The sequence below is a fragment of the Miscanthus floridulus genome, chromosome 8, assembly GCF_019320115.1.
Source record: "Miscanthus floridulus cultivar M001 chromosome 8, ASM1932011v1, whole genome shotgun sequence".
Taxonomy (NCBI): domain Eukaryota; kingdom Viridiplantae; phylum Streptophyta; class Magnoliopsida; order Poales; family Poaceae; genus Miscanthus; species Miscanthus floridulus.
Window position 1 is genome coordinate 221,582,456 of NC_089587.1, and position 21,733 is coordinate 221,604,188.

General features: G+C 47.7%; 2 protein-coding genes and 1 long non-coding RNA gene across 4 annotated transcripts; 1 reads left to right on the plus strand and 2 right to left on the minus strand.

Annotated features, from left to right (window-relative positions):
- Nucleotides 1-2,991: 2,991 nt before the first annotated feature.
- Nucleotides 2,992-4,810, minus strand: LOC136475067 (RING-H2 finger protein ATL13-like). Its single transcript, XM_066472621.1, has one exon. It carries the CDS (start codon nucleotides 4,453-4,455, stop codon nucleotides 3,145-3,147), a length of 1,311 nt encoding a protein of 436 aa, XP_066328718.1. The 5' UTR covers nucleotides 4,456-4,810; the 3' UTR covers nucleotides 2,992-3,144.
- Nucleotides 4,811-16,722: 11,912 nt separating this feature from the next.
- Nucleotides 16,723-18,192, minus strand: LOC136475068 (receptor-like protein 44). Its single transcript, XM_066472622.1, has 2 exons — nucleotides 17,202-18,192; nucleotides 16,723-17,126 (listed from the first exon to the last, which is right to left on the minus strand). The coding sequence occupies exon 1, from the start codon at nucleotides 18,069-18,071 to the stop codon at nucleotides 17,214-17,216; it is 858 nt and encodes a 285-aa protein (XP_066328719.1). The 5' UTR covers nucleotides 18,072-18,192; the 3' UTR covers nucleotides 16,723-17,126; nucleotides 17,202-17,213.
- Nucleotides 18,193-18,389: 197 nt separating this feature from the next.
- LOC136475069 (uncharacterized) lies at nucleotides 18,390-20,866 on the plus strand. Of its 2 annotated transcripts, none has more exons than XR_010763084.1 (5): nucleotides 18,390-18,768; nucleotides 18,987-19,078; nucleotides 19,167-19,247; nucleotides 19,353-19,682; nucleotides 19,780-20,866. It is a non-coding gene; the product is annotated as an uncharacterized lncRNA (long non-coding RNA). The 2 variants fall into 2 exon arrangements; XR_010763085.1 differs by having other exon boundaries at nucleotides 19,362-19,682.
- Nucleotides 20,867-21,733: the final 867 nt, after the last annotated feature.

The window sequence follows — 21,733 nt, forward strand, 5'->3', positions numbered from 1 at the left end:
ATCATGGTCTTTGTGCAGTAGATTAGTCCCTTAAACCAAACAGCATGAGGGACTATAGTTTAGTCCCTGTGTAGTCCCTAGTCTCTAGTCTCAAAAAACCAAACAGGCCCTTAGCCCAATTTAGCCACATTTAGCAACATCCCAATGTTTGGGTAAAAAGTGGATAAATGAGACTAGATTTAGCCAACTAAACTTTTGCGAGGGCAAACACCCGTGTGCACCTGAACGTAAACAGTCGCCATTTATTTGGACCAGAGGCAGTTTAAACAAAGCTAACATAAGCTGGATAAAAGGTTAATCAAATACACAGGTGGCCATAGCAATATAGGATTTATCTTACAGTCAACAACGTACGTCGATAGGATATTTAACTCTGCATTTAAGTTTCAAAAAGCAGTTCTCCCTTCGCCCAAAATTATAACAACATTTGTTTCTCTACTAGGTGCATGGTAAAAATCTGAATGTATATTATGTCTTTATTATTTATTTAGAAAAAATCAAAATGATTTATAATTTGGAAAGGATGTACTACATTCGCAAAAGAATGCAATTCTCATTTTTCGAGAAGTTAAACAATTTGAACTTTGACTAAATATATATTAAAAAGTACTAACATTCATGATACAAAATAAGCATCGTTAGATTAGTTATAGAATATGCTTTCATAATAACTTTATTTAGAGACATAGATTTTAATATTATTTACTATAAACATGGCCAAACTTTGACTAGTTTGACCAGCACGATTCTCGTAATTGCATTCTTTGGTGGATGGAGGGAGTAATATGTTGTAAGCATCCTTCTACTTCTACTTGAAAAAAAAAGGTCCAAGCATTCTAGTAGCCGTACAGGATCAATATATTCTTGGGACAAGAAGTAGGCTATGGCGCCAGATTGCCAGGGCACTCCAACTTCTGAAAGAGTCTATTATTTTATTTTATTTATTTATTTTTGAGAAACCTGAAAGGATCTAATGGGGCTCTCAGTCCTAAAATGGAGGGCTAGGTAATAGCCAGGGGGACTCCAGGCCCATTTTTAGCGTACTGTCCTAATCAACAAAGATGGGCCCCAAAGTTAAGGAGGGACGCGGAGGCATGCAAAGGCCCAGTCTGTGAGGTCGCGCATGCATGGATCTGTCTCTCGCTCTATGCGTCTCTACCACAATTCAAAAGCAGGCCGCACGAGGCCCACCAAGAAAAGGCCGAGGGGTCCATTGAGCTGAAAGCCTGAAACCACGGCACCGACGAACGAGGAACGAACGACTGACCAAGCTGCACATGAACATGAATGTGGTCAATGGGATGCTCCAGGTGGGGCCCACTAGAGAGACCGTGACACGTGTGATGTGTGTATGTATGCATGGTGGTGCCGATCCACCGGAAAAACTGGTAATCCGTGATATAATGGTGGCCCTGGCGGAGCACAGAAGCATTGGCGACGGCAAGAAAAACTTAAGCCTAGCAACTCCAAGGCTCTCTGAATGCTAAGAATAAAAATTTTAGTGAAAAATTATTCTTCATTGTCTAAATAGTTATCTAAATATAGACATCTTCTGTTCTAATTTTTCACTAGCAAAAAATAGAAAACGAGAATGGCTCTCTAGAGTGTGCACGAGATATATAAAAACTGTTGGAGAATAAAAACATATAGAAAATGATTTTTATGCAAATGACTTTTTAAATGATGATTTAGAGAGTGAGATTTAGAAAGGCTCTTGAAGATGCTCTTAGCCTGTTTGGAACACGGATTTTTTTTTCTCTATTCTTTGAAGTCCCGTTGCTAAACATTCATGGGTTTCGAGGCCTGTCGACTCTCTTTCTTTAAGAAAAAACAACAATGCATATCATAGCTCCAGCTCCACAAAATTCCGGAGCTGGTAATACCTAGCCCTACTTCTAAGGACTTTTTTTTTGCCCAAGCTCTGCAAAAGCAGGGGGAATTAATCAGGGGTAAACGTGGGTTAGATGCGTTTGACTTGATTTGCAGAGCGTGGCGCGCTTGCATTAACCACCGCTTTGCTCAAAAGCGGAATACTTAACAAAGCAAGATGCAGAGATCCATATCTCTCCCACTGGAGTAGTACGAAGTGCATTAACAGTCTGTTGGAACAGCCTGTGACCTGAAGGACTCCACCGTTTCCGTTGCTACCAGCGGTGATGGAAGAACAGCTCATCAGCGACTCAGCGTCCAAAACCTTTTGCTTGAGATGATGACGGGGTGAGAACATATTGTCCTCCTACTGTCACTGGTACAGCCGCTGGATAAAAGCACTACTACCTGAATTAGAGCTCAACTTCAAAGTTCAACTCACCAGTGTGTGTGTGTTCTACGCCTACTTTACACTACATTTGAATCGTTTGAACCAGAAAAAATAAATTCATGATCGTGCGTATCAAAATTGTATATACTAGCCGTCAGAGTAGCAGAGGAGAGAGAATCTCTGCTGAGAGCTGAGCGCAAGTAAGATGCATGCCACCTTCCTAAACTCGACGGCGCCTGCGTTGGCGCTTCTGAAAAGGAGAAAAACGTCCTGCCAGAATTCCAAATACAAGCAGGAGCAAACAAAGGAGCACGCCGTGGTGCACTGCTGCTGCTGCGAGCAGCATGCAATGCAACGCTAGCTCACATGCCCGTCACCGGCCGATCCGATGCGCGGATCCAACCAAACGCCCTTTTTCCTTGCGTGTAGGTGCAGAGCAGCCAGCGGCTCCTTTCTTTGCCCCGGAGGACTACTCCCATAGCGATCCTCTTGGACACTTGGTTTCTGAATCTCTGAGCAGCAACGCAAACAACGTCAAATGTTTCAGAAGCTGTTGTTAGCTGCATTAGCAACCGAGAAGGGAACTGTTAGTTCAGTTTATGACCTGCATATGTTTGTCTCGGTAGCAGCTGAAGCTGATTTCGCTGTTTCTTTGTCCAGTTCATCGCTGCTTCTGACGAGTCCTGATCTGGGAGGGGGTTCCTCCCTGCTAAAATGAAGCCGGAATCGAATGCACAAGCGAAAGAAAGATTTTTTCAGAGCCTTTTGGGTTTTACAAATTTCTAGCTATTGCAGTCGCTACTCACTACAACCAATCTGCCAAAAGAGCACAAAAGAATTTGTTTGCCTTTTTTTTTCTCTTGATTCAAACAATCGTGCGGTGATCATGAACAGTTCCCGACTCTGCTCTGTTGCCGTCCTCCGACGACCCAGAGTAGGGTCCTCCTCGCGAAGGACGGCCTCTCCTCCGCCAGCGACGACACGGCGCTGTTGCCGCCGCAGCTCCCGGCCTCCACGTCCCAGTCGGCCTCGCTCCCGCTCTTCCTGTCCTTGCCGTCTCCCTCTTCCTTGCTGCTCACCGGCCACCGGAACGACACCGCGCGCCTCTCGCCTGCCGTGTCCGGATCCTTCTTGGACGACGGCACCATCCAAATCTTCGACACGGAGAAGCTGTCCTTGGCGAGCTTCGCCGTGGCCGCGTCGGACTGCTGCAGCTGCTGCTGCTTGTGCACCGTTGATGGGAATGGCAGGCGGAGCGAGGTCTCCCCGCGCTTGGACGCGCCGAACTCACACTCCGACATGGCGCCGCGGCGGCGCGACTTGAACACCGCGGGCTTCTTCTTGGGCGGCTTGATCGCCACGCGGAGCGAGGCGCGGTCGTCCATGACGTACTCGTAGGACCCCATGGAGTGGCACCTTCTCTGCCCGAGACCTTCCTTGACACTGGCGTCGCCGTCGCCGTCGCCGCTAGTGCCTGCTCCGTCCGCTGCTGCGTTGGCGGTGGCGCTGTTGCCTTCGACGCACTTGAACTTCCCCAGCTTCACCTCGACCACCTCCTCCTCCGCTCCCTCCTGCGCAACCGTGGCCCCGTAGCGTGGGTCGGTGTCAGCGTCGTCGGTGGCCCGAGCAGCCGACGCGGCCATGTCGCGGGCGCTGTCGGACTCGAGCACCATCACGACGGGGCTGCACGTCGGCGAGAGCTCGGCGAGGAGGCTCCGGCGGCAGAGCGGGCAGGTGGAGTGGGACAGCAGCCACGTGTCGATGCACTCGAGGTGGAACGCGTGGCTGCACTTGGGCAGCAGCCGCAGCTGGTCGTCGGGCGAGAACTCGCACAGACACACGGCGCAGTCGAACGGGTCCTTGCCCTCCCCGTGCCCATCCCCGGCGCCAGCGACGACGTTGCGGTAGACGAACACCGGGAGCGCGTCGATGAAAGCCTGGTCGACGCCGGCGTCGTGCAGGTGGAAGAGCTGCTGCAGCTGGCCCTGGAACGCCGTGACGCTGTCCGCGTCCTCCCGCGCGCGGCGGCGGCGGCGGCGCAGACGCAGCAGGTGGCGCACCAGCAGGTGCAGCAGGCCGCAGACGAAGAAGGCGATCGCCAGGATCGCCACGATGAAGACGATGCTGGGGCTTATCTTGGCCTCCACGTTGTCGAGCGACGACGACGCGGGCTCTGGCGGCGGCGGCGGCGGCATCAGCCACGAAGAATTGCCACCGCTAATTATTATCCTATATACAACCTGGATCAACCAATCAGTCGCACAGCTCGCCAAGGTAGAAGAAGATCACAGGAGAAGCTTTGCCTTTGCTTGATGGCAAATCCAAACTATGGAATGGGAAGGAATGAAATCCTTCCTTTTGGGGAAAAAAACAAATTGCTGCGCATGTGCTAGGATTTGGGGAAGGATCTTGGCATGGCCATTGTGGTTGTGGAGGAGGAGATGGAAGAGGAGGAAGTGTCGTCGAATTCTTGGACCTTTTTCGGGGGCCGGGGGCAGGTGGTGGTGGTGGAGCGACCAGCGACGCAACAAAAGAAAGAGCACTAGTAGATTAATTAGTCCTGGCTACAAGTACTTGCAGTTGCAGTGCAGGTTTAGAGGCGAGGGAAGGGAAGCTTTGCGTGAGAAGCCACAGCCAAATACTCAATTGTAATCAGGATTAGAATTAGAAAAGGACAGCGTGCATTAGGTGTGGGTTAGCAGCGCCGCCCCCGACCTGTGGCCTGCGCGGGACACGCGAGTGTGGTGGGTCACTCTGCTGAGGTCAGAGAAAACAAACAATTCGGTGCTGATGTTCGTTGATGTGCTGAGATCGACTCCCTTTTATTTCTTTCTTTCTTTCTTTCTTTTTTTTCCTGGTTTTGCTGGTGTTTTTACCTTCTTGCAGCACGTTCGTTTGGCTGTGACTTGTCCTAAACGATCGTAAATTTCTAGCCGAAACAGTATTTTTTTTCTCACACAAACCAGCCAGTACTACTTCTTCACGAACCAGCAACGATACGAACCAGCCAACCGAACATGCTGTTGATTCTTTCCTTGATGTTGATGGATCCAGTCCCTAGAACAAGCAGGCATATTGTAACCTCGTTGACTTTTGAAGGGTTAACAAAAGGACGTGGTCGATTCTCGGTGAGCGCAGTGTACGTGTACCGTGCGCGCGCGTACTGCACATCTCTCCGATTTGTTTCTAGAGGATTAGATACGATACGGCCCGCTGCCTCTCGCTGCTAGCGTCGTCGTTTTCGTGTACTTCTCTTGCACTTGCTGGGGTCGCATTGACCTGCAACCGCTACCGGTGCGGTGCAACGACATGGAGTAGTCACGAGGTCGGCAGCGGGCAGCCAGACACGCTGCCAGGGGCACAGGCGCGCGATCCATTCCTGCCATCGTGACAGCGGCGCGATCAACCATCCATGCTGCCAAACAAACAAAAAAGGCTTGCAAGAGATGGCTGGCTCTGCGATCGATCGACCGTTTCGAAACGGCACTGTCGGAAACGTGGGGAAGATTTTGCTGCGTTGCGCGTAAATGAGGGGGCGCAACGGAAGCTGCCGGATCTGCGAGAAATGTACGCGGACACATAGAGCAGGGCCGAATTGATGGCGTGGTTTGGGAGCGATGAATCGATGATATTATTATGTGGTACGCACAGGAGGACAGTGAAATTTCCATGGCAGCTTCTGTGATCTCCTCGCTCTCACCCCCCCCCCCCCCCCCCCCCCAGGGCGAAAGGCGAGCAGAGATCACGGATAGGGGTGGGCACAGTTAGCCAATGACTATAATCGACAATTTTGTTTGCAACGCCTATAAAGGAATCAAAATGACCAGAAAGGAAGCTGACAATTTGTTTATAGCCGAGTTCCAAGCATAACAATAATTCCATCTAGTTCAATTTCTAGCCTTGGGTAACCAAAATAACTGAGTTCTAAGCCCAACAATAGTTTCCAACGCAAACTTATATAAGACGCCCCTTACGCATGAATGCCACCTAGCCACTCCACCCGCCATGGTCTCGCCCCGACCTAGTCGACCCACCCCCTCTCTCCCACACATGTGCAACCCTCAAGTCCCCACCACCCATAAATCCCTACCTGAACTCTTCTGATGCAACCATCACAGACACCTCACCCCTAGGCCTGGTCCTGGTCCCACACCCACCATTTCTTCTTCAAATTCAACCTACTCTCGATTGTTGCCGGTGACTCAACACGTTAGTGTCGCTCGACGGACTAATCCCATCGTGCGTGATGCGCTCACAACAAGAGGGCAAGGCTAGCGCCTGCAAGACCCTACCCTCCCTTCCAATCATGGAGATCTGGGCAAGGGTGGTAACCGCTTAGCAATTTGGCGTTATTTGGTGTGGTGACAACCGGCAAACGGTGCCAAGACGCTACGCAACTATTCTAATTTGGGTTGAAGTTGTTGCTGGGAGGTCAACAAGCTGAAGACAAGGAAGCATGGAAAACTGTACGTGCTCCAATTTCTACTTGTTCGTGCGTATGGGTAGCTCGATTAGTTTGGTTGTAACCAAGGACCGAGCTAGACCTAAAATACTCGATGGTCACTAGATAGAAAATGATTGGCTTTTATTTTTTTGTTAACCAAACTTAGCAAATAATCGAGAAACCAAACCCATCGGATCTAACTGAATGGTCATCTCTAGCCATATAGGGTGAACGAGAGAGACGTGACAAAGGATGCACCGAGAGACGGTGACAAAGGGAGCAGAGAGCACAGAACACCACTGGGGCAGGGAGCCGACGATCCCAATCCCGAGGCGCGGCTTTCAAATCCAGATGCTTCTTTGTGACGGTGAGTGGACTTGCTTGACCGACTGACGGCGATGGTGATTGCTCCGGATTACTGGGTAGGAGCGGAGGAGTAGTACTGTACCCCCTGCCCCAGTGATTTGACTTGGCCAGATTCCAGAAACCTTTTGCCGCGGCAGGCCCCAAAAGCGCCCATCAATACCCTGCTCGTGCAGCAAGACACACGCAGCGCAGGCATTGGCAAGCTGCAGTGCTGCATGGTCAGGCCAGGCCAAGCGCCCAAGCCAGCAGCTGCTGCTGCTGCTGCTGCCCCGTGATACTCTGCTGGCTGGACAGGCCAAAAAGCTTGCAGCACAGCAAGTCAGCAGGTCAAGTTCAGAAAGGAAAAAAGATTGCAGAAAAGTTACAGCTCTGCAACACCGCAGCAGCGAAAGTTTCACCTTCAGACCTTGCAGTGTTTGGACGAAAATGGAGACGAGATCAAACAAAATCTTCCTTTTTCCGCATAGAGCCATCAAGTAAAAGAGTAAAAACAGCTCCGCAACCGCAAGGCACGGTAGCAAGCAGGACTACTCGACCACATTCCCAGATTCCAGCCGAGCTAAACGCCTAACGCACAGTCAGCCAAAGTTTAGCTCAAATCGTGCTGCCACCTGGGCTAGACTGGAAGTGCAATACTTGCCAAGTTGCCATCACCATGGCCAAGCAGAATTAGCTGTCACGGTGTACTGTTGCTAGTACTGGGAGTAGTGGTGAGGCCACTAAACTCAATAATAATAAACGGAGGTCAGCTCAGCTCAGCTAGCGTCTCTATTGCACGGATTATGGGGGGTGTTTGACATTGGAAGAGACACAGGGAGTACACTGTTGAGCAAACAAGACGCTCTCTCAGAGCTCGTGCGCCCGGCAAAGACGGCCCGGAACCGAGGCCATGGATGCACTCGATTCACCTTCCAAAGTCTTCTGTTCTCGCCTCGGGTTCACGGCCGGCCACCCCCCGCCCATGGGGTCTCGGGGCCCGGGACCGGGAGCCCCTGCTTGCTTCGTGGCCTCGTGGGTGCTCCCCCGCGTCCAACTTAGAGCAAGTATAATAGCAGACGGTAAGCCGACTAAATGTTGAGGTGGAGGAGAGAGGGGAGGAGAGAGAGGAGAAGCGGGCTGTAAGCTTACAGCCAGTTTGGGCACAAGAACCAAGAAAGTCTATGAGAGAGACAAGTGGACCATGTATTAACTATAAAGAGCCAACTACTATATGAGTAGGCTGAGAGAAGGCTGCAAAGAACCTTACAGCCAGCAAGCTGGCTGTATTATTAGCGTTGCTCTTAATAGTCCCTGCTAATGACGACGAGCAGTAATGCGGGAGTTTAATTGCCTCGGGATTCTCCGCTCCTTCGTTCAAACTGTCATTTTCTCTGCAAACGGAGGAGGATTAGACGATTAGTTTTTACTGTATATCGCAGGGCGAAAAAACTCACCGCTTAATTTATCTGCAAGTCCATTTGAAACCCAAGCTTCGGCCGCGGATGCTTGCATTGCTCTCTCTGCCTGCAACTGCAATGCATGCAGTGCAGTACATGCATGGCATCGTTTCCATGTCGAAAGAGGGTCACAGGTTCAGAATCACAACCACCGTTAGCCCCGGCACAGATCGATTTGATGCTCGTGTCGTGCCCCGGCCCGCTGCCCGATCCATGCATTTCGGCATTTCGCGGCCGGCCAGTACACCGCACCAAGAGTGGTTAGCCGTGGAGCCCCTTCTGTCTGGCGTCAGTGCACGTATATGCATCATCAGTGGCGGATGTGGGATGCGGGATAAGGGGGGGCTAAAACAACAGAGATGTTGATTTGCACGAAGATTTAACGGTGAAATCAAGTTTTTGCTACAGTAATTAGCATTGAAATCAAGAAATTAGGGGGGGCTGGAGCCCCCCCAGCCCCCCCTTTAGATCCGCCACTGTGCATCATACTACCACTCATGATATATCTTTTCATGTGATATCGGTATCGGGAGAAATAATTCGATTGGGTGGCCTAATAATTGCCTCGCGACTCGGGAGCTGCTAATCTTGTTCTCTTCTGCGTAGCAGGCTAGCAGCCAACCGAACGGCGGAAAAAAAATTATTATGCAACTGTGCTCATGGTGGCTATTTTCGTTCATGGCTTCCTAGTGACAAAAGATTTTGTACTGGCTAGTAACTTGCAGTTCTAAACCTATTTTCACTGCCGTTTTTACCAACCGCCCACTGTAAAAAGCCCAGTGATTCACTACCGTTTTTACCAACCGCCACCGTGAAAGGCTCTTAAAGAGAACCGCCAATATAAATATTTACATTGCTAGTTTTCTTAGGAAACCCATCACTGTAAATGATTTTCTGAAATTACAAATCGGCTAAAAAAGTAAATTTTTTTATCAAGGAGGGGGCAACCACACACAGTTTTGTGAGTTTTCTTTCATTTTCGCGACTTCGTGAGGAATCCAGGCATATGCAACCCCCAGGAATCAAACTCAACACCTCAAGTACGTCTCTCGCGTTACACTCATTACCACCGCACATCAAAGTCACTTGTGACTAAACAATAGAAATATTACCTTAGTATTCACTCCAGTAGATTTAGAAATAGAGATTTAAAGCCCGAAATGGATTCAAATGAAAAAAAATCAACTACAAAAAGTTTTAATCTCTTCGATATCTACAACTTTGCTTTTGATCATTTTAGCATACAAGGTCATTTGCTAAATTCAAAAAATACGAATTTTAAAATCATTAATCTTAAAACATAATTGCGGCGCCTTAATTTATTTTAAATTAAAAAGGTTATCTACTACAAAGTTGTATATCTTTTAGAATACTACAACTTTTGTTCAGACTATTTCTTCATCCAAGATCATTTGAAAAAAATCAAAAAATAAATTTTATATTATTTATAATGGCGCTAGGTTAAAAAATGTCCGTATAAACATATTTTTACTTGATATTTTTTTAAGGCTACTGCTAGTAAAAAGTCATGTATTTTAATGAATCTATACCGACGGTTTATAGCCTGCGCCCACAGTTTTATTTTTAGTGCTATCTATACATTATGAACCGCCAGTAAAAAAAATAGCGACCATCAGAGAAAATCGATTTTGTACCCGTGTGAGAAGAATGGTAACCCAGATGCGCTTTTTGGACGTGCAGGCCTTTAGTCGTTTTATACCATGCGTGTGCGTGTCAGCCTAGCTCAACAGATTTTCATGTAAACAAACACGCGCGAGTGCAGCCTGGCGGGCTGGCCCGACGCCCAGCCCAGGTTAACAAATAGGCCTCCACATCTGCTGGCTGCACCAAGCCGTGGCCGGTCGCCGGCTTGCAGCAGCCCGTAAGCACAGCACAAACACTCCAACAGCACGCCGCCAATACTGCAGCGCAAAGCAGGCTCCAGGCCCTCTAAAAAAAAAGGCATGCTCCAGGCTAGCAGCTAGGAGCAACGCAGGTGTCACCATGCATCTCGCTAGTAAAATGTGTTCACAGCTCTCTAGATAGGATCTCCATATATACAATCTAGCTAGACAAACTGGATTTTTTCAGGTCTTGTGTGCTGTACTCGATCCTGTGAGCCATTTGCTTATTTGACATAATGTCCACTGCAGTCAGCACTAAGCACATTTCAATGGGATAAATTCCATAACGCATCTGTACTAGTACTCAACTATTCACACAATTAGCAAACACATACGCATACGCGGTAACATGGACATGTAGCTTGCAGCCACACTACACGGGCACGGAGCCGGGGCGGAGTCTCGCCGCTGCAGCGTAGCCTCGCCACGCGGCCACGCCGGGGTAGGCGCTAGGCAGCATGAAAAACTCCAGAGGTCACGAGCACCACCTGGCACTGCTGGCAGGCATCGCTGCGAGCGACTTCCGACGGGCACTGGCCTTGATTTGAGGGCGGCTGACGGCAGATCTGGGCCTCGGTTGATAAGACATGGCTCAAAGTATCGTTGGCTAATTTGTTGTGAGAGAAAAATAATATTTATTGACTGAAAAAATACGATTTATAAGCCAAGCGAACATGACGTAAATATTTAGACGGCCTTGGGCGGTGGTGCTAAGAGCGAGCTACGGTCTACGAGCCTGCATCCTGCGAGTGTGCGACGTAGGGTGCGAGCTAGAGGGAGAAAAATAGAGAAGGCTGATGGGGACGGTGTGAGCGGAGGTGGATAGCGAGTGGGCCGACCATGTTGAGGTCTTTGGCCTGTCAAATGTTGGGCTTATTAAGGAGTTTCTCAGCTGAGAGATCGATCCGTTTCCTCAAATGTTATTGGACGGAAATATGTTGTACTGTATTAGGCAATGTAATGGTTTGGCTGACCCTAATGGCAAATTACCTGTCTGTAGTTTCTTGTATGCAGGTCGTGGGCTAGGAAGGAAAAGATCTGTCGGTGATTGATGGTTTGCTTAACCATCAGTCATGTTTTGTGATGTATTTTATGATGCTTACGTAATATACATATAATGTTCACGTAATATACATGTAATGCTCTATAATATTGTGACGTCCACGTAGTATATATGTGATGTTTTTGCCATGTTCAAGTGATGCACATGTGATGTTCTATTATGTCTTTTGGATTTTTACAAACAAAAACAACATCTTAGACGGCTGATAAATACATGTGATGTTCTGTGATGTATTTTATAATGTTCTATGTTGCATTTGTGATGTTCACGTAGTATACATGTGATGTTTTATGAAAATTGACTGATAAGAAAATAAAATATCAAGCAACTGCATTTGAGTAAATCTAAAAAGATATACCGTGACCGTGGAGGAGGACGGAGGCGGGATGGCGGAAGGTGGACGTCGACGGGGCACTCTGTAGCTCCACTGGGGCAGGAGGCGTTGGAGTCCTCATCAGGGATCATAATGCCCAGGTGCTCCTCACTGCTTGGCGCGTCCTTCCGGTGGCTCGAGATGTTGAAGAAGCGGAGGCCATGGCCGTTCGAGAAGGTCTACGATATGATGCTGAAATACCAGAATTGCAAGTGATGCTGGAAATGGACTGTAGCTCGGTCTGCTATGATGAAGAACCAAGTAAGAGATCGTGGACCACTGTGGTTCATAATAGAGGAGTCCAGACAAGCTGCGAGCCGGATCGCTCAGTGGAAAATAGGTCACACGAGAAGAGAGAGAAATTGTGCTGCCCATGAGCTCACGCAACTGGCGCTTAGATCAAATAATATGGCGGTTTGACGCCATGAAGTGCCGGTTTGTGTGGAGCAAAATATTGCTCAAGATGGAACTATCTATGAGTAATAATATAGCCTCTCTTTATCTCGCAAAAAAAATGTTGGGCTTATCCGGGAATGTAGAAATACGGGACAAAAATGAGATTTTTTAGGTTGTACATGGGATCTAAATACGGATGGGAATTTCATTCCCCTTGTTTTCAAATTTTTCTAGAAATACCAAAACAAATGGAACAAATGTGGAAAACAGGACGGATCGAGATAGGATATAACCTGTCTGTCTCAACTCTAGGGCTAGGACCATTTTTGCCCTGCACCCATAGACCCTTGAGCTATGTCCTGCCTCGTTTTCAGATTTTTCTCAAAATATGGAAACGAGTGGATCAAATATGAAAAAACAGAACGGTGTTTAGAACAAGATATAACATGTCGTTTTCAACCCTGGCGCTAGGAAGTCACTGTCTCTCTTGCCATTCGTAAACTCGTCGAGCAGTGATAGTGGCTCCCTTTTCTTTATCCTAAATATCTATATGATGGAGGTCACTAGAAAGCATTGATTGCTAAAGCTTGATCTACAGCGGCCACGTCATCAACATTTTACAGCCTCAGATCGTGTCAACTTGTTGTCATCTTACGGTGCAAACCTTCTTTTCTTGCCCCCCTCCAACTTAATTCTGTTGTCAATACATGCAAGATCTTTGTTGTCTCTGCTACCTTATCAGTTATCACCTCCAAGAAAGCGTGCACAAATACGAGTATTCAATTAATCATGCAGCCTTGGTTCTCACACTAGTGGGCAGTGGCATGCATGTCTGTTTTCTCCACTCACGCTGGCATGCGGGATTGCATTGTTTTTGTCCATAAACACTCCATTTTTTTTATCTCTATAAATATTTTGTTCCATTCTTTTGTTCGTGGCATGGATGCAGAACACAGGGAGGTCAAATTGATCATAACAGTTGCTATCCATGTTTAGGTATATGAGCAGTATTCTTTCAGATTGATATCGGACAAATATATCAACCATTTGATTTTTTTTCCTTTTAGAATTTGAATCTTTAAAATAATCCGATTTTTTTATTTCTTTTGATCATCCATTATATATTGTATTCGTTTAACAGGATCAGTTCCTGCTTCAACCTCTCGATCTATGGCAATGTACAGTTTTCTTAGCACGTACCGATTTTTTTTTAATGAGAATCCATTTTTCTATTTGTTTCTTTTTAATATTGTTCTGAACCTCATATTTTATTGCAACATGAGATGTTCATTCAGCCTCTATATTTAATTGCAACATGAGATCTCCCAGCTCAATAATTTATTTTTGTTCATCAAGATGTCCATCCAGCCTAGCTTATGGGAATGAGATGTCAGGCTATACAACTACTCATATATTGGAAACCGGAACGAAAATCAAATATATTGTCTAGATATTTGTGCTATCAAAATGGCTTCATTTGTTTAACAACTTTAAATGTTTAATAAGGACAACATCTTTGATGCCTAACATAATATATAAACATACTGCTAACTATTTTCATACAATATTCTTGCATTTATGGTTACTTAAATCAATGCTCGGTTTTTTATATTTTGTTATTAGGCCAATTTCAGTGGAAGTTTCATGTGAGTTTCATTTGTATTAAATAAGTTGTCACATAAGTATTTTTTATGATATGACAGTGTATTTAAGAAGAGAGAGAAGAAATGGGTTTCATCTAGATTAAACTCTCTTGGCATTATTACCAACTGTCGGTGCAGAAAGTGATCAACACGTAAATATTTGTAGTTTTGCTGTACGTTGTGATCGAAAGTGGCCTAACACACAATAACATAGGGTTTATACTGGTTCAGACAACATGCCCTACGTCCAGTTTGAGTCGGTCGATGACTTTATTCCTGAGCCCAGGTGCTCGAAGTTTGCTGTGAGGTTACAAACGGAAGGGAGAAAGATGGGGGTACAAGAGGTCCGGTCGGACTCTGGTCTGAAGGACCAAAAGTGACAGGAGCCCCGCTATGTGCTAAGTGTTCGAGCGTGTGCTTGTGGTTTGAACCTGGTGATTCTATTGTTGTGTACTAGTAAAACTGATCTACCTCCTTGTTGGGAGATAGTGCATCCCCTTTTATAGATGAAGGGGATGGCCTTATAAGTGAGAGGGAGAGAGCACGTATGCTGCTAAGTCTTGCTGCCTACGCCGATGAGTACAAGATGATGGTAGGCGCCCACAATATTGTTTAATGTCAGATGCACGTGAGAGGTTGCGTCGTCTTCTTCTGGTATGGCAGACGTCGGTGCCTGCCATACTGTTGATGCCGAGAGGCATGCAGGGGTTTTTACCATGTTCGCCTGGTACGGTAAATGCCGGCGCCCACAGGCAAGTGGGGGGTGCCTTACCATGTTTGTCGGGTATGGGAGTTGATGGCGCCTACAATACTGTAGGGGAAAATATTGGTGCCTACAACACTGCTTGGGTTCTGTAATGCCAGGGAGGTCGCATGGTACTGTTCTACAGGTGTACAGGGTACAGTCCTTGGTATTGCGGTTGACTTGAGTGCACTGCCTTACTTTCTTCGTCTGTTTCCTGGTCCTTACCGAGCGGGCATCCTCGGTCGGTTGGTCCTAGTCGGCGATGCCTTTCGGTCAGAGAGGCGGGCCAGAGTCAGAAGCGGACGCCGTTCCTTCTCAGCTAGGCCTTTCAGTCGAAGACTGGATCGCCCTTCTGTGTTGTTTTTAGGTATTTGGGCCGGTCCATGAGTTGCGCGTTTGTTCGCAACGTTATCTGCTGGGCCGAGCCTTTGTTGAGAAGTCGGTCCATGAGGGACTCGGGGTTTATGAACCCGACACCAACTCTCTCTGAGTCATAAAATTAAATGACAATGAAACCATATAATGAAACTCTCCATTGAGAGTGAGTGTTTCATCCAAGTTTCATTCCGTTTCATATGACATGGCCGTCCTGAAAACAACGACATGAAACTCTCCACTAAGACTGGCCTTATTACCAATTGTGTGCTTGCAATGTTGGAAAACTTAAGTTTGCCAGACCACGAACATTTTCTTTTAGCCATCGATCAAAGTGCATCATTGTATTATTTCTTAAATTTCCATCTTTATGACATTAACTTGAAATTGCCCATTGAGTTCCCAAAGCAACGTGTAGGAATTCATCAAGTTTTTTATACTTCAGTGATTGATATTTTTCTTGATTTTCACCAAGAATTCCCATGATTGGTCTTTGCCCCATGATATTTTTCCTCTGTGTTACCCAAATGCTTGGCTTCTCCTCCATATCTAGCTGTTATGAGCATACTTATGCCTGATTTTAATCCAGCGATGTGAGATTATGCTATGACCTATATAGTACTTGTGTATTGTTTTTTTTTATTATGGAATGTTTGATAAGCTATATGGTGAAACAGAAGCAATAGTCGAGTCACATAAACGACCTAATTTGTATGAAAAGAAGAAAAACTTCAATTTAAGAATAAAAAGAAGTTTTGCAGCTGCCGTGGCAGCTGTGGCTATAGCTCCCCTTCACGTATCACTTTAGAACAACTGCTGCAGCGAACTCTATCAAAAAATAAAAACCCCTGCTGCAGCGAACAGAGCTAGTGCGTTTCTATTTCAATAAGTGAATTACTCCCTCCGTCAAAAAAGAATGCAACTACAGGTTACGTGTCACTAAAAGTAGTTCATGTTTAATTAAATTTCTAGTGAATACTATTTATATTTATGGCTCTAAAATAATTTATTATGAAAATATATTTCGTAATTAATCTAAAGATATTTATATCATAAATATTGATACTTTTTATCTATAATTGATCGAACTTAAGATACTAAACAATGATATTGTGCTAGAATTACATTCTTTTCTAGACGGAGGGAGTAATAATCAAGAAATTAAATCCCTATGTACTAGATGGAAAGTAGAGTACACCTTTGAGTAGCATCTCCAAGAGATTACCAAAAAGACTAGCCAAATTTATCGATTTAGCTACTCTCTAAAATAGATTTGATAAGAAAATACTAGAGTATTCCAACATACTCTGTAAAACTAAGAGACTGGATGGCTAGTGAGGTATACTATCCAAAAGTAGAGAGCGAATGAGATGGGATGGAGAGCCACTAATTTTGGAGAGTCATTTACAGTCTGTTGAAGACGTTTTTCTTTAATAATAGCTAAATTTAGTTAATCTCTTGGAGATGCTCAATCTGAGGACTTTAGCATTTCCCTCCATTTAATAGAATTCGGAATAGGACTTTAGCCTTTTCCTCCAGCAGCACTTTGTTTGGGGTTGATTGATTGCTTTTTGATTTTCTATAGAGAAAGATCCACCATCACGCTTCTCTTTCTTATATCCAAGGAGGCCCAGGAAGGTCCCTAAATAACACGACTATACCTAGGCCCACATAACGGGGCAGGCCTAACCTAATGTGGACTTAGAAAATTAGCTACTTTATTCTCAAAAAAATATTAGAAATAGGTTATTACAGAGATAGAAATAGAAAAGAGAAAAGGATCGAAGTAGCGCTGCATTCGGAGAGGGAGCAAGACCAGTTGTTTACAGACAAATATTCCTCAGGACAAGTCCAACTGTCACTCTGCCAAACAGTAAAAAAAAGAAGCAAAACACACCCTGAAAAAACCATTAGTTATTAAAAACTACTGCAATTTCGGTCTCCAATTAGATTAGAAGATCCACTACTGACACAACCAGCCTGCAGCAAGATGTCTGCTATGCTCCTCGGATCCCGTTCCAGAATCCAATCTTGGCTTCAAGAATCCAATCTTGGCTTCAAGAATCCAACCAAAATCTATCCAAGATGGAACCTTCGTTTTTTTTGAGAGAAAGATGGAACCTTCGTTGCAAGCCAAGATGAAAAATCTCTCATGTTCAGTTCAATTACGAGGAATTATATGTCCAAAGATGCAACCTTTGAATGGATTCAGTAGTCCGGCATGAGCTGGGAGATCTTGCCCTCCTCGCCAGGGGTGGTTGCAGTCCGGTCCGTGGCGCGAAGCCACAGACACACGGCGGAGAAGCTGAGCACAAGGCTGAGCAGCCCGCTGCCAAGGCCGATGCCAACGATGGCGAGCACGGAGAGCCCCCGCGTCCGCAACGGCGGCAGCGGGTACCCGTACAAGCCCTTGTTCCCTACGAACGAGCTGGCATTGAACCTCGCCGTCCCGACGGCTGCCGTGCTGCCGGCGCCGGTACGGTTGGCGAGGAGCACGGGGATGGGGCCCGAGAGGCGGTTGTAGGAGACGTCGAAGGTCGAGAGCCGGACGAGGAGGCCGAGCTCGTCGGGGATGGGTCCGGACAGCTGGTTGCCATGGAGATCTATGACGTTGAGGTAGGCGCAGCTGGCGAGCTCCCGTGGGATGGCGCCGGAGAGCGCGTTCGCGGAGAGGTTGAGCACGGCGAGGTTCAGCAGCGCGGAGAGCTCCGTCGGGATGGCGCCGGACAGCGCGTTCGCGGAGAGGTCCAGCGACTGGAGGTTGGTGCAGTTGGAGAGCTCCGGCGGGATGGTGCCCCCGAGCGAGAGCTCCGGGAGGGCTAGCTTGTACACGCGCCCGTTGTTGCAGGTCACGCCTTGGAGGTGCGAGAAAAAGCCGTCGCACGGCGCCGAGATCGCCGCCTTGGTCCAGTTGAGACCGGCGGAGGGATCGGAGAGGGACTGGTGGAGGTGGGACAGGCAACGCTCGTCGTTAGGGTCGGCAGCGCAAGGAGGCGGCGTGAGCAGGAAGAGCACTGCAGCGATGGCGGCGGCGGCGGCGGCGGCGTGGTGGTGGTGACGGGACATTTGGGGACGGTGGTGGTGGGGAACTCACTCCGGGAGTGGAGATTTTGGGGGAGCTTGTCATCTCCTCTCTCCTCTCATACAGTCCTCCTACTTACCTTTCCTCGCAAAAAGAAAGCCGACATGTGGGCCTGTTTCACTCGTCCCGTCGCGCGCGCCATCATCACCACTCGCTCAGTCCAGCTCCAGCCCGTCCACCACCGCCGCCGCTCCTTTTCCAGTCACATGTCGCTGTCATCCTCGGCTTCTCCTAGATCGCTGCTGCGGCCGCCCGTGATGCACGGTCAAGTCGTGAGTGGCGGCGGGAACAAGGACAAGCTGGCGCAGCGGCCGTGGTGGGACGGGAACAAGCCCGACTCGCCGCGCCAGCCGTGGCAGTTGGGCGGGAACGAGGCGCAGGCGGCGGCGAGTTCCTCCAGGCCGGCAGGCCACCACAGGCGCCCCGCGACGTCTTCTAGCTCCGTTTCCTCGAGAAGAAGAAGCAGCAAATACGTGGAGGGCTAGCACTATGGGAAGCTGCCGCCCAACTTCCTGAAGCAACAATTCAGCTAGCGAAGATCTTTGCAGCAGAGAATCCAACGCAAGTGAAGAACTTCTTCAAGCTGCTGTATGTCCGCCAAGCCAGCTGCTGGCTGAACCAGGATCTATCGTGGACAAGTTTATTTGAAATGTCAACCGGATGTGCAGTAAACAGCCACAGGTAATAATCTCTTCAGTTGTGGGCTTCAAATAGCAGATTTGGGTATAGCAAATATCTGGTTAGTGATAGTTCTTTTGTGTGTGTTGATTGGACATCAATTGGATTTTCATATGGTTGCTTGTGAGAAACTACTTAATTATCTTCTGTTCTGGCTTTATTCAGATTGGTCTTGCAATGTCTCCTTTAAGTAACAACTCATTGTTTGTCGACTATCACAGAAACCCTTTCCCAACATTTTTCTTAAGAGGTCTTAACGTGTCTCTTTCAACTGACGACACTTGGGGTTGAAGAATTAAGTATTGCTGCTTCAGTAATGTCCATCCATCCATCCCTCTATTTCTGTTATCTGTTTTTGCACTCAGAAGTTCTTAGTTTTGATGGCTTGTTTCTCTTGGCAGCTTTGGAAGCTGAGCTCAGGTGATTTGTATCAAATCGCTAGAAATTTTGTCTACCAGTCCGGTTTCTCTCTCAGGCTCAAGGTATAAACTACCGAGTACTGACTTCTATGGCCATTTGTTCGACTTCTCAACGTGGACGGATTCACCGTCTTTTTTTCCCCTGTGCTCTAACATCGTCTGTTTTAGTCTCACCAGATCGGGAGAAACTACTACACAAGGGGTCCAGAGGGCAATGACATCCACCTGACTAATATTCCTCACATCAGGGTTGAATTTCAACACATTGTATTTATCCCTGTATTCAAATGGTGTATCTTCATATGCTCAAGTTAGCTTGTATCTGTTTACTTCTCCTTACTCTGGACCGCAGACCTGAAAAGAAAAAATGCAGTCGATACATTTTGAGAATGTTATATAAACTACCGGAAGAAATTGACAGGTGAAGACTAGAAGAATTGTGATGCCGTGGCAGTAAAGTGTACGCAGTCTGCCAGTGGCTGTAAGGGAGGTGAAAAGGTGTAAACATGATCCTGCTTTTCGTTTAATCTCTTAGTTCTCTGAATCTGTGTCCAGCTAAGTCTGAATGTTACTACTCTACTGAACTTGTGGCCAGCCCTTCTTTCCAGTAGCCGGGAAGGCAGGCGCGATCTGGCTTCCTGTTCGTGTCGCGCTGCCCCGGAAGGTAAATCTTGCATCTACATTTTGAAGATAGCAGGTAGACTCCTTGATGGACATTTTTCAATAATGACAATACATAAATGACAAATAGAAGTATCACAATTCTTCTAGAATCAGGTACTGTGTTTGTGGATGGACAAAAGAAGTGAAACTGAAACTTCTTCTAAGGTCCTTGGAATGGAGCATCACACCATGTCACCATGGTCAATAATATTATAGATTGTAAACTCATTTCAAAGGTGACTGGATTTGGGGAGAGTATGCCAACCTTCCTTGTATCCTTTTTTTAGATATTCTTGTTCTTAGGAATTGTATCAATCGGGAATTTAGCTTCTTTCAGACTTAACGTAGACTGCAACCAATTTTGTTGACGAATTTAACCAAGTGTGTAGAAATGTTTTAGTCCACGATAATGATATGATTAAGACGCCTGGACTGACGGACGCCTCGCTCACTCCCGTAGCGCTCGCGCCCCTCTCTATTCTTATCCCTTCGCGTCCTGCCCCAAACCCGATGACGCGGCCATCGCTGCTTCCTTGGCCGCCGCTGGCTCCTTCCCCCACCCCCGGCATCCTCCTCCCCCACCCCGGTGTCCTCCTCCCCACACTGGCGGCCTCCTCCCACACCCCGGCGGCCCTATCCCCACCCTGGCACTTGACGTGGAAGCGGTGGCCGCATCGCGGCAGCGCGCAGGCTTTCTCCCCGGGCTCGAGCTCCGCGAGGCAGACCACCGGTATCGCGCGAGCACCGTGGAGTCGAGGGCACGGGGCGAAGGTGCCCCCACGTCGTCGCCATCGCCGTCGCGGCGGTCCTCGTCACCACCATCGGCAATGGCCAGGCTCCGGAGTAGCCGCCGTTGGCCGCTGCCGCCGACCCTCGGCGGTTGGAATCGATCGACGCCGCCCTCCCCTCCCCTATGTTGTATATGTATGTTTCAAGTGTTTCAGGCGTTTCAGATTTATGTTGCATAAGTAGATCGAGGGATGTTGCATATGTTGAAATTGTTTTTTGAGGCATGTTGAAAGTGTATGTTTCGAGTGTTTCAGATGTTTCAGAGGTATGTTTCATCTGTGTTTTCCGGACGTATGTTGCAAATGTGGTTATCTAAATGTTGCATATGTTTCATACATATGTCGCATGTGATTTATTGAGATGTTGCGTATAGTTGCCATGGTTTTTAAGTGTGTTTCAGGTGTTTTTTCAAGTGTTTTAGAAGCATGTTTCAAGTGTTTCAACTGCCTTTAGATGTATGTTGCAATTGTTGTATTTGGATGTTTCAAAAGTAGATCAGGTGTTGCATCTCTCCTCCCCACATTCCGCTGCATCGTTTCTCTTGGAGCCGGCAAGGCATCCATACAACACCGCGGCCTGGTCCTTCCGAATAGGAGGCGCCGCATGCCCTTCCCCTCTTGTCGCTCGGGCGGCGCGGGCCCTGCGTGCAGCGCGAAACGGGCGCGGCGCGGCGGGGGGGGGGGGGGGGGGGGGGCTTGCAGAGGGAGCAGCCTGAGATGGCAGCGCGGTGGCGGGATGAGGGTGTGGTGGAGATAGGTCGCGGATACTGTGGGACGCGTGCACGCATGCCGACGTTGTTTCTGTACGCGGGTGCTGTTTTTGAAGGTGTGTCCAGATGGGGCTTTTTGGAATTCGACCATTATGGGAAGTGGGCTTCGACAAAATGCCATCCCGCAACGGGGCTTCGCCGGATCGCCATTATAAAACATGGCCACCATGCCAAAATGCCATTGGAGAGCTTTGGGACTCTTTTCTTCCTCTTCTGCCCCTGCCCCTTTCCTTTTTGTTTTAGTGAAGCAGTGAAGCAGGTTGCTTCAATACGTACGTGGCCATGGCAGGTTGCTGCTGCTGCTCGCGGAGGGGGAACTCGACGCGGG

Excerpts from the sequence above, each read along its gene's own strand:
- LOC136475067 (XM_066472621.1), bottom strand. The coding sequence starts at position 4,455 with ATGCCGCCGCCGCCGCCGCCAGAGCCCGCGTCGTCGTCGCTCGACAAC.
- LOC136475068 (XM_066472622.1), bottom strand. The coding sequence starts at position 18,071 with ATGTCCCGTCACCACCACCACGCCGCCGCCGCCGCCGCCGCCATCGCT.